The sequence below is a fragment of the Vipera ursinii genome, assembly GCF_947247035.1.
Source record: "Vipera ursinii genome assembly, chromosome: 15".
Lineage (NCBI taxonomy): Eukaryota > Metazoa > Chordata > Lepidosauria > Squamata > Viperidae > Vipera > Vipera ursinii.
In genome coordinates this window covers 5424441-5437118 of record NC_139528.1, presented here as the reverse complement: position 1 = coordinate 5437118, position 12678 = coordinate 5424441, and the positions used below count along the sequence as shown (strand labels likewise).

At 48.1% G+C, this 12678-nt stretch overlaps 1 protein-coding gene across 1 annotated transcript in view; it reads right to left on the bottom strand.

The window, feature by feature from the left end:
- SPTBN2 (spectrin beta, non-erythrocytic 2) overlaps window positions 1–12678 on the bottom strand; it is a 66812-nt gene that overhangs the window by 4230 nt on the left and 49904 nt on the right. The window contains 13 exon segments of the mRNA XM_083374334.1: window positions 158–396; window positions 866–941; window positions 1886–2034; window positions 2593–2789; window positions 3473–3557; window positions 4671–4809; window positions 5801–6045; window positions 6938–7312; window positions 7990–8194; window positions 8368–8498; window positions 9585–9857; window positions 11750–11839; window positions 12556–12677. Of these exon segments, the coding sequence (XP_083230460.1) occupies window positions 158–396; window positions 866–941; window positions 1886–2034; window positions 2593–2789; window positions 3473–3557; window positions 4671–4809; window positions 5801–6045; window positions 6938–7312; window positions 7990–8194; window positions 8368–8498; window positions 9585–9857; window positions 11750–11839; window positions 12556–12677 (2326 nt within the window).

Sequence of the window (12678 nt, the reverse complement as noted above, 5' to 3'; positions counted from 1 at the left end):
GGTGGCTTCTCAGTCTCCATCACGCCATGTCCTGAAGGTTAGGAGGTACCCGTCCTCTGGACTCTGCAGCTTAGGCAGAATTATGGGATATTCTAACCCCTCCTGCCACGTCCTTCCACAACTAGCTTCTACGTTCGGATCGGCACACGTATGTTACCTGTTAGCTGCCTTTTTGCCATGGGACTCCATTTCCTGCTTCCGATATAGTACTCCTCCCATCTGCTCTGAGGCGGAGTCGTCTGGCATTCGTGGGGGCAGCGTGACCGACTGAGCGGGATCTGTGCTGAGAGCAGCCGGCTTGGAGCTGAGCTTAGGTGAGGCGGGGGGGCTGGGCTCTTTGCCCTTGGATACCGAATCCAGCTGTGACCCATTGACGGTAGCTGGCGATTCTGAAATCTGATAACAGTTGGGGTTTGGTTAGCATCACGGTTCGACCACCTGCTCGAAGCAGGTAAGGGCAGCACTCTTTATTTTCTGGGAATGCTAACTGGGTCCCTGACGGAAGGTGCTTTGCACTTTGGAACATTTAAAAAAAAATAATAATAATTTACTAAAACAAAAAGCAGGAAAGCAGGAGCCTACCTGCATTTAACCACTTTTTCAGTAACTGGGTTACAATGAAATGACAGAGGACTTCTGCAGTTAGGTTCATTCATTGCATTAAGCAAGCCCCAAATGCTTGTGTGGATTCATGCAATGCTCAGCTGTTAAAACTAGCAATTATAATCACACACACATCCATCTCTCTTGGCTGGATTTTGCCATCCTGTGGGTTCAAAGACACCGCCTCACATCCTGGGAGCGAATCAGCCCTTTTCCAGTTTCCTACCCAGCCTTGTCATCACTGCCCCCACCTCTCCGTTACCTGGGGGGATTCAGAATCCGGGTCGAGCCCATTTTGGGATGGCAGCTCCAGAGCTAAGCCTCGCTCTCCAGGGCTCCTGGGGAAGAGAAAGATGGGCCATGTAGTGCAGGGAATTTCAGAGTAGCAAAGGGATTGGCATTGTTGCTGGACAACAATCGGCCGGTTCGCTCCCACAGAGTCGGCCTCCTCAGGGTGCCGTCGGCCAGGCAATGCCGGCTGGAGACACCCAGGGGGAGAGCCTTCTCTGTGGGCGCGCCGACCCTCTGGAACGAACTGCCCCTGGAGCTGCGGATGGCCCCTGACCTTCGGTCCTTCCGCCGTGACCTAAAGACCTGGTTATTCCAACAAGCGGGCCTGGACTGATCATAGTTTTTAAATTTGGTTGTTTTATTGGTTTAAATTGTTCTTATTTCTTATATTGTTTAATTCTCTTTTAATTTTTGTATTTAAATCTTTTAACTTTTTATTGTTGTGAGCCGCCCTGAGCCGGCATATAATAAACCTTAAACCTTAATTATTCACCTTAGCGATGAGTTACAAAAGCAGGGAAAACAAGTGACTTACAATTGCCACTCCCAATGGTTGCAGCGTGCCTTTGGGCAATTCGCCACCGGCCTGTATTTATGATGGATTGCAACATCCCAGCGACCTCTGATCATCATTTTATGACCTTCTAAGAAAGTCAAGGGAAGAGACCAGAACTGCTGAAAAGCTACATGACTTACTGAACAGCGGCAGCGATTTGCTTACCAACCAAGGCAAAAAGAAATGTAAAATCAGGCAAGGTTCATTTAATAACTGAGGTGCTTAGCGATGGAAACATTCTTCCCACCTGCTCATAAATGGAAGGCTGCCTGTTCAATGTTTAATTTTAGCAAGGACTGCCGTTACACTAACTTGGGACAGCAAACTGGTGTTGTAATCATAATTCTCAAGATTTAGCCGTCTCTGCTTCAGCCCGTCACCTTGCCAATTTTGCGGCAGCATTCTTGCCCCGTTGGCCAAGGTCTCGGCTCTTACCCATTGGTCTGAGTGTTGCTGGGTTGATGATGCCCGTCCATATTCTGTGTCTGCGGTATCATGACGGTGGGTTCCAATGGGGTCGGCGTCGGAGACGTCCTCTGCCTCTCTTCTTCCTGCTCATGCCGAAGATGTTCTTTCTCTTCCAGCTGGGGGAGGAGGAGGAGGAAAAAAAACACAACAACTTATGGAATTCGTCACCCCACCGGAATTCAGCGCTATGAAAGGAGCCCTAATAAGCAGGCCTATACATAGAATGAAGGCTACTGCTAAGCTTGTAAGCCGCCCTGAGTCTTCGGAGAAGGGTGGGATATAAATGGAATTAAAATTAAAATTAAATTAAATTAAATTAAAAAAAGAAGAGGGAGCATTCATTGGAACTTTGAATCTGGGACACGAGTACCTTTCTGGAGGATCCATGATAACTTTGAATGGTTACTAAGCGAGGACTATCAGTAATTAACCTGTTCCATACAACAATGCAAAGCTATAATCCAGGGGTGTGCGACTTTGGCAACTTTAAGACCTATGGACGTCAACTCAGCTATACTAGACTTCAACTATGCTGGCTGGGGAATTTGGGGAGCTGAAATCCACAAGCCTTAATGTTGCCAAGGCTGGACACCCCTGCTTTAAACCCAAGGTCTATAAACCTCAATGGCTGGATTCGCATCACGAACTAAGCCAGGTGCTTCTTCTTTACGAACCGTGGTGAGCTTCTCCAGTGCCAGGAAACGTTCCTCCCAGGCGGCTACCGATTTCTGAAAGCCCTCGTGTCGCTTGATCAGGTTTTCAACTTCGTCCACATTGTCACCCAGTTCAGTGGAGCGCACAATTGGCTCCTGGCTGGCAAGCCATGCTTCTGCCATGCTGGCATCCCGCCCAAACATCAGCACTTCCATAACTGCAAGGGGGAGAGCAAGAGAGAGAGAGAGAGAGGATTCAGCCAAGATTCAGTTTTCTGGATCTTGGACTAGTTTCAACCCCCAAAGCAGCCACCTTTCCTGAACCTTTAACAAAGCAGATGTTAACGTAACGTCTGAGGAGCATGTTGGATTAGGATTCCTTTTCAAATGCCATTAAAACCAGTAAGCGTCACGTGCAAAGTATCAGGGTAGAACATTAGACTGCAGTCAAGAAGATATATTGCTCACGCCTACAAGTAATCCACAACTAAGCTCAAAATTTTCTGTTGCTAAGTGGTGAGACATTTGTTACGTGGGTTTTGCCTCGTTTTACAACCTTTCTTGCCCACAATTGTTAAGTGAACACTGCCGTTGTTAATAACACGGTTGTTTTAGTGAATCTGGCTGCCCCATTGACTTTGCTTGTTGCAAAAGCGGGATCCCCATGACCCCGGGACACTGCAACCATCATAAACATGAGTCAGTTGCCGAGAGTCTGAATTTTGATGCTGCAACGATCCTAAGTGTGAAAAACGGCCGTAAGTCACTTTTTCAACGCCAACTGTCACTCAGGACACTGTTCTATTGCGTAAGTCAGTCCATTTATGTCATGGTCATGTTGCCCACTGCCAAACCGCATCGAACCCCTTCCAAGCCCTCCCTTTGCCTTCTCCCGCCATACCTATTTGCAACCAGTCCATTTTCTCTCGCCATTTATCGTTGATCTCCTTGCGTCGTTCCTGCAGCTGAGATAACTTCTCCACAATCTGAGTCACAAAAAAGGTGGGGAAGAAAAAGAAAAAAAAAGGAAGGAATTTAGCTGGCCAAATATTTAGCAGAAGATGCCATTCATACCAGTGGTGGGAGCTTCATGACAACCCCCAAGGGTTCTCCTGAGTTGCCTATTGTTAACCTGCGAAGCTCACCATCGTAAGAAGAAACAAGAAACTCTTTTGGTTGGCATTACGCAAATTTAGGAAGGAAAAAAATATCAGTGGCTCCTCAGCAAAAGAGATCTACCTGATCTGCACATTCAGGCTCATTGAGCACCTGTTGTTAAGGAACGTTAACGAGGGGCCATGTCTTAGTAACTATGGGAAACCAGGATGCTGAATCATAGTTTGGTGAGCGTGACCTTTCTTGTTTTGTCATGCCTGGAGGTTACCAGAGATTAAACTTGCTTTCTCTCTGGATGGACTTAGGTTTGATACTCAACTTCTCCAAGCGAGCTTGTGAAAATTCAAATGGCTGCGGTTGTTTTAGGGTCTGATGGGGTTAAAGAGAAAGGCTTCCGTGCCCGACTGTTTGGCTAAGCGTCAGGACAGCGACCAGCCCACGCTATTGGTTCTTTTGGATTCAGAGACAATAAAGGGACTTTTATCCTTTAGCTAAAGCATAAGATTGAAAGGCGTTAACATAAAAAGCGTACACACCTAGCAAGATAACACTTAACTCTCTTACACGCTGTCCAGAGAATCTTAATAAGGACAGCTGAGATACCCCAATAGGTGGCCAATTTATTCAACAGCAACTCCAGGTTTTGTTTGAAGATGCTGCCAACAAACAGCGCGACAAACGCCAAAGCTTTTATTAACACTTGGGCGGCATGATTTCGTGGTAAAGAGACTGTAAGACTTGACCTTGACCGACTGGCATATGATTCTGGGAATACAAAGTCTTCAGACTTTCACAGCAGGAAAAGCTTTGAAGCCATTTGAAGACTCAAACTTTGTTCAGCAAGCAAGAGTGGAAAACAAAACAGGTTAGCTCACAATGAGCGCTACGCTTCTGGACTTTTCTTAATAGGAAGGAGGAAATCAAAATTAGTCCCTAGCTCTTCGCAACATCAGCGGCCTTCCGCAACTTGCCCCTCCGCAAACCTTCGCAGAAGCATAGTGCCCCTTCGCCAGCAAGTCGTCCCCCATCGCTATGCATGCGTTGAAGCTGTCGGTCCGGGCCTCCATCTCGGCCTTGATCCCTTGGTGGTGCTTGATGACCAGGTCAGCAGCTGACACATCCCTGTATCGAAGTGCAAAATGAAGGCAAATTGATCACCTGCCTCTGCTCTGGCAAAGGGACAGAAGACAGCAGGAAAAGCAGGACCGCCGAGACGTAAGGTCGACTTCTGCATATTTCATACTTGGAGCCTTGCCAAGGTGGTGATGGAAGGCGTTAAGAAAACCCACAATAGTTGCAGACAGGGCAAAAGGTAAAGTTTCTCCCACACATGCGTGCTAGTCGTTTCCGACTCTAGGGGCCGGTGCCCGTCTCCGTTTCAAAGCCGAAGAGCCGGCGCTTGTCCGAGGACGTCTCCGTGGTCATGTGGCCGGCATGACTAGATGCCAAAGGCACACGGAACGCTGTTACCTTCCCACCGGAGTGGTCCCTATTTTTCTACTTGCATTTTTTTTAACGTGCTTTCAAACTGCTAGGTTGGCAGAAGCTGGGACGAGTAACAGGCGCTCACTCTGTTACGCGGCACTCGGGATTCGACCCGCCAAGCTGCCGACCTTCTGATCGACAAGCTCAGCGTCCTAACCCACTGAGCCACCGCGTCCCTTAAAAGGTGATTTAAATTAAAATCCCTTAAAAATTTAAATTCCAGGAGAAAAGTAACACAGGGGCTTCTCTTTTCAGCTTGCTACATCCTCCTCTCTTTATACATTTCTTCTTGAAATCGGTAGAGGCAATCCTTGACTAAAAAGGGACTTATGACCGTTCCTCACACTTATGACCGTTGCAGCATCCCGACAGCCACATGAACAAAATTTGGGCGCTGGGCAGCTGGCATGGATTTAGGACAGTTCTAGTGTCCCAAGATCATGCAGCTGCCATTTGCAATGTTCCCAGCTGGCTTAGGGCAAGCAAAGTCAGTCAGAAAGTCAGCTTTGCTCAAAGACCGGGTGACTCACTTAAGAACTGGTGAAGTTCTAGTCCCAGCTGTGGTCGTAAGTCAAGGACTGCCTGTACAGGAATCTTAAAACATTTTTCTTACAGTACACTACGCTACCTGGGCTTCTCCTGCGCATCTATCTGAAAGTTGATGTCGTCCATCCACAGCAGAAGGTCCCGCACTAGGCCGAAAAAGCGGAATTTGTCCACGGTGTCCACAAGGAGCTGGCGACGGTCGCTGCTGCGGCTGAGTAGGTCAGACCAGGCCTCGCTCACCGACTGCTCGTGCTTCTGAATGTCATCAGCCTTTTCCCCGGCATAGGCTTTCTGCAACCGTGCTGCGTCGTCTTGCACCTGTTTGACCTGTGAATAACCGGGGGAGAGGGGAGGAAGGGGGAGGAGAAGGGACAAGGCTCAATTCCCATGCACAACTCGGCATGTACTACGTTCCTTCCCAATGTAGACGGATGGTTCCTAAGACTATTACAAATTGGAAAAAAAATGTCTGGGCCTTATATAGGTAGTGCTCATTAAGCCCCAAATTTGTTGCTGAGACAGTTCTTAAAAGTGAAGTTTTGCCCCATTTTATGGCCTCTCTTGGTAGCGGATAGGAAGGCCTGGAGAAACATTGTCCATGGGGTCGCGATGGGTTGGACACGACTTTGCCAGCTAACAGCAACAGCAACAACAACATGGCCTTTCTGGCCACAGTTGCTAACGTTAGTAAATCACTGCAATGGTTCAGTTGTTAAGTGAATCTGGCTTCCCCGTGGCTTGTCGGAAGGCCACAAAAAGTGACCACGTGGCCCTGGGACACTGCACAAAATATGAGTCGCCTGCTAAGTGTCCGAACGTTGACCACATGGCCATGGAAATGCTGCCGCAACAGCCGTTAAGTGTGAAAAACTGGTCACAAGTCAACTCTTTTTCCAGTGCCATCGTAACTCCAAACGGACACTAAAATGAACTGTTCTAAATTGAGGGCCACCAGTAACCTGGGCTCTTCGATCTGGTTTCATTTTGAGCCTGGTGTCATTGTGCCCGGTGCAGTCAGGTGATTGGACGGCGGGGGAGGGGGTCACTGTCAGAACTCTGAATCCAGGTCATAAGTACTTCTCCCCCCTCCACCGGTAGATTTGTCGGAACTCTGAACGGTCACTAAGCCATCAGTTGTAGGTCAAGGACCACCTGTACGCTGTTTTGCCCCACTCAAGTTTGACCATTTCCGAATCTCATTCATCCCCGCCACACGCACCTGAGCGCTCAGCGCCTGAATGTCATGCTCAAAGGCCGTGTGCATCCGCTGCATGGCTTCAGCGGTGTTGAGATCCCGCCCTGCTTCATCCGGAAGCTGCTTTTCTTTGTTCTGGACCTGGCTGAGAGTCTCCCGGGCATCGTGGTAGAAACGGTGCAACTCATAGGAAGCTGCCAACATCTGGCTTCTCGTGTCAATGAGTTCCAGGAGATCTGCCCAGGCCTCATTCAAGCTGTCCTTCCACTCCGCAATGGTGGCGTTCTCGGAATGGCCTGTGGAGATCATCTCGTCCGCCAGCCGGTTGACCCCGTCCACTCTCTCCTGACCAATGGTGCTGGTGTCACGTGAGAATTCCCGGAACTTGTCCCGCAGCATCTGTAGAAAAAGGACGGGGCGTAATATAAAGGACAGAGTGATTAAAGCCATCCAGAGTAGAAACAGCGCAAAGGAGAAGGGAAAAACGGCAGTGGGACCCCTTGTATTTAAAGGACAAAGAAGCGGATAATATGAAGCTCCTGTGCCCTCAATTTTTAAGGACTTTGTCTCCCAGAATTCCGTAACAAATCTGGCCACTGAAAACAAGTTTGGGAGTTGGAAGCCTGTGCATCCAGAGCTGTGTTTCTCAACCTGTTCAGCTTCAAGATGGGTGGCCTTCAACATGTTGGAATTCTGGGAGTTAAATTCCACCCATCCTAAAGTTACCGAGGTTGAGAAACACTGAACTGGAATAGGCCAAAGTTGGAATAGACAGTACAGAGCCCGCCGGTCATCCTACAGCCTAAGGCAGGCATGTCAAACTCACGTGACATCACGCGACGTATCGCGACTTTTTCCCAATTGCCGGCAACGGGGTGGGCGCGGTTTCGGCCTGACGCATCTGGCCCGTGGGCCGGCAGTTTGGCATGCCTGGCCTAAGGTAAGAGTAAGCTACTACTTTGCAGGTGACAAAAGGTGTTTGGGGGCATACTTTTAATTTTTTTTTAATCATCGGAATGAGATTCGAAGGGTCTCTTCCTTCCGCTCTGGATGTCACAGGCCTGAGCGAGGCTCACCGTAACATGTTCATAATCCTGCCCAAGCTCGTGGGAGGCGGCCACCACTTCCCGTTCAGAGATCCATTGCTCCAAGTCATCCACGTCCCGCTTCAGCTGGCAGAGACGGAGGTGCTCCTGCAGTTTGGCCCGGCGCTCCTCAGCGAGGTCCTTCAGGCTGGCATAGAGCTTGTCCACTTGGCCTTGCCGAAGATTGATCCTCTCGCTGCAAGTCAAGGAAAAGGGAAGGAGGCATTATTTATGAATGAAGTTAATACGCAGGTAGCTTTCCTTCAGTCACAACCCAACGAGCGTTTTTTAAGATTTTAGTTTTTTCATTAGGCGAAGAAAGATGCTTTGTCCACCCACATGGAAAAACTAAAGGCAGAGAAGCCTTACCTTTCAGGGTGGCCATTATTCACCATGTCCCGGCTCTGCACGGAGAGTTGATGGATGGTCTGAGCATAATCTTCCAGAGCCTGCTCCATTCCCAAGTGTTTCTTGACCATGGCCTGAGCAATCAGCTCATCCTGAGGGAAAGAAAACCACAGTGGTTGTTTTTTTTAAAAAAAATTCCTAGAAGGCAGGAGGGACGTAAGTACAAGCTTGTGCAGAAAAATAAACAGTGGAGTCCAGGGCCTTAATTGCCAGAACAGAATTAAAGCTATTCCACATCAGCATTGATGCTCAAGCCTTCTCTACACTTGCAGATTGCTTTTTTCTCGTCATCAAACCTAGTTTTAATTGTGCACAGTTGGTTTAACCTAGTTCTGTTGAAACGTCTTCTGTGCTACTTTGCGGGTCGAAGGTCAACAGCGGTGCCTCTCCCAAGACATAACCAGCTTTCAATCATCTAGACTTGGAAGATAAACATGAATCTTACCACTCAGCGATTACGAGACAGAGGCTGATCTCAACTAAGAGAGTTAAGGACAGCTCTCCTCAAACTTAATTCCTTTATCCGTTCCATTTTTTTTAGAATCTTATTAGGGCTTCCCAGGGCAGGTGGCGGCAGTGACGGCGGAATGCGCCCTTTAGGCGAGGGAGGAGAGGGGCATGGGCAGGCGGGGGCCGCTGAAGCGTCTGCCCTGGGAAGCCCTATAAGCTGTCGAGGCCGCCTCCCTCTGCCTGCCTGACACCCGCCGAAGCCACACAGGGTTAGGGAAGGCGGGGGCCGCCCGGTCCTTCAGCTGCCCCCGCCTGTCGGCGCTGCTATCCTCACCTGAAGGGCGCGTTCCGCCGGCACTACCGCTGCCTGCCAAGCGTCTGCCCTGGGAAACTCTGTAAGCCATTGCAGGCACCTTCCTGCCACTCACCTGCACTGCACGGACGAGTGTGCAGGCCAAGGGGCTGGTGGGCTGCGCCTGCTGCCAAACACCTTCCGCCCCCCCCCTGCCCCCCCCAACGTGCTCATCACCTTCCGTACATGGAAAATTAAGATATCCCTCCAAAATAAGCCCTAATGGGTCTTTTGGACCAAAAATAAATATAAGAACCGGTTTTATTTGGGGGGGGGGGGAAACACAGTAGGTAATCCTCGACTTAGGACCGTAATAAAAGCCTGCCCATTATGTCACTGAACCAAGCAGCCCTCCGTTCTAGGTTTGCAGACCTACTTTTGCCTTCTCCTCCGAGATCATGTGCAACTCCTGTTCGCCCATCCAGGCCTCGGCTTCGGCGGCGTCAAAGTAAAACTGCTGGGCCATTTGTGCTTTCTCCAGCCGTCCACGCCGCTGGGCCACCTGGTCTTGCAGCTCCCGCCAGATCTCCTCTAGCGTCTCGACCCGGCCCTGAAGCTCCGCCTCCAGGCCGCTGCACGCCAGCCCCTGCCACCTCCCCAGGATGTCGTTGATGCGCGGCTGATGACCTTGGATCTCCTTCTGCAGAGTCTAAGAGGCGGTCCAGGAGAAAGAATTAGCTGGAGAGCAGTCTTCAGAAAAAGCGTTTTGCACAAGTGGTCGGCTTACGACCACAACGGAGCCTAAACGAGACATTTGTTAAGTGAATTTTGCCCCCATTTTACCCCCCTTTCTTGCCACATTTGTTAAGCGAATCACTGAAGTTGTTAGGAACACGGTGGCTAAGTGAATCTGGCTTTGCTTTGCTTGTCAGAAGGGCGCAAAAGGGGATCATGTGACCCTGGGACAGCGCAACAGTCGTAAATATGCCAAGCGTCTGAATTTCGATAATGTGACCCGGGGGATGCTGCACTAGTCGTAAATGTGAAAAAATGGTCTTAAGTCACTTTTTTTCACTGCTGTTGTAATTTCGAACAGCCACTAAATGAGCTGCTGTAAGTTGAGGACTACCCGTACTTGGCCGACGATTTAAATGAATTCAAAAGGTTATTTTATGTTTGTAGTAGTTTGGCGGGTTGAATAGCGAGTGCCGCGTAACAGAGTGAGCGCCTGTTACTCGTCCCAGCTTCTGCCAACCTAGCAGTTTGAAAGCACGTAAAAATGCGAGTAGAAAAATAGGGACCACTACGGTGGGAAGGTAACAGCGTTCCGTGCGCCTTTGGCGTCTAGTCATGCCGGCCACATGACCACGGAGACGTCCTCGGACAAGCGCTGGCTCTTCGGCTTTGAAACGGAGATGAGCACCGGCCCCTAGAGTCGGAAACGAGTAGCACGCATGTGCGGGGGAACCTTTACCTTTACCTTTAGTAGGTGTACTGTAGAAAGTTGGATGTTATTTCCCTTCATAGCTTTTTCCTTTGTTGACTGTACCCCCAATTTTGTTTTTCCCCTTTTCTTTTTCTCCACCTAGTTTCTTTTTTCGCTTTTGTTTTTCGTATCTCTTTCGAAAGGTAATAAAAATTTTAAAAAAATTACACCCATCTTTTTTCTGTTATGGATTCAAACTCAGGGGAAATTCTACTTGACCAAAATATATTGGAGTTTCCTGGACTCCTGACTCTTGCAAGTTTACCAGAAAGACCGATCAGTCACTGTCATTTGATGCAGAGATGAGCAACTTGTAGCCTACACCTGCTTGCAAGTGGTTGTCCCTTTCTAAAGCGCTCTGCAAGTATTAAGTTCAAGGCTCTTTTTTCCCTCCTTCACCCCAGAGGGGAAAGGGAAGGAAAGATGGAAGAAGGAAAGACAGAAGAAGAAGGAAAGTCCAAACAAGTTTATTTTGGCACTACTCAAATTTTCTTTAGCCCTGCCATTCTGACAGCTTCGCCTCCAGAAAAATGTGGTTTCCAAAGCCAACAACAAAAAAATATTTATCTTTATTTAATAAACCTCAACTCAGGAAAATTGGGACCAGAAGTTCCATTGCTAAGCAAGGCTGTTGTTAAGTCAGTTGTCTGATGTTACGGCCTTTTTTTGCCACGGGTGTTAAGTTGCACAAACTCAGTCCTTTTGATCAGTTTAGGATTTTTTTATTTTTATTTTAATTCCATTTATATCCCGCCCTTCTCCGAAGACTCAGGACGGCTTACAAGCTTAGCAGTAGCCTTCATTCTATGTATATGCATGCTTATTAGGGCTTTCACACACACCCCAAGCGGCATTATTACAAAGTCAGCTTACAACAATCTGGGTCCTCATTTTACCTACCTGGGAAGGATGGAAGGCTGAGTCAACCTTGAGCCTGGTGGGACTCGAACCTGCACTAATTGCAGGCAGCTGGTGTTACTTAAGGATTCAATATGTTGCACAAACTCCCACAATTGGTTAATTCTGGAACTAAAGCAAGTCCGTTCTCTGAATACAACCTTTGCTACCATAATGAATCGTAACGACCTTTACTGCCTTTCAAAGATTGTCCTAACCTGATTCTTCTTAATCAGCAGCTGGACGGTGGGCAGATCTTTCCCATGATCAGTGGAAACGGCCATCGGCATCCTTTCCTTCACCCACAACTGCAGGATGAGAACAAAAGTAAAAACTGTGAGAAAAAAACCCCAGGTGATTCTGTAGGGAAAAAAAATCCCACTTTTGATTGGTCTCTTTTTTGGGGGAGGGGGGGGGGAAATCTTACTTATCTTGCAAGGTTATATACCCCACCCTATTTTTTTTTAAAAAAACCGCTTCCTTTGAACACGTTCTTTCGTACTGTCAAGTTTTACATAGCATCCCGAAGTGCTCTAATTGCCCCAATATCCTGGCTAGTAAAATAGGATATAATGACCAGCAATGCAAACAATTCTTACTTTCTGATATTAATCCTGAAATAACATGTAACATTGCCAGCTCCTGTGTCGTGGCGCACAAATTTAGACCAAGAATAACCAAGAACAGTTGAACGTGTCTGAGTAGGGAATGGTTTTTACTCACTGGTCTTTTTTTTAATTATTTTTTTTTTATGTCAGCTAACTTCCTCAGATTTGTCAGGCACTCTTATCGTTCTAGATTTTAGGTTAGTCCTAACCCATAAGAACGTAGCTTTTTAGCATATTTTTCTATGCATCGCTCCTGATTTATTTTTGGATGCTCTGAGTAATTTGAAGACTATTTTCTTTTCGGCTGGTGAATGACCTCCGTAAAGATATTTGACTTTGGGGGAAAAAATGCTTCCTTTTTTGTAAAAACCGTGGGAATCGGTCCTTCTTCCCCTTCCCCTTCCAGGTCAACTCACAATTTCATCCTCCAGGTCGCGGTTGAACTGGTGCTCCTCTTTGGAGGCCAGCAGCTTCATGCAGCGGTCCCTCAGCGGCGCCCTCAGCTCCGTGAATTTTCCCTCCACTGACCGCAACTTCCA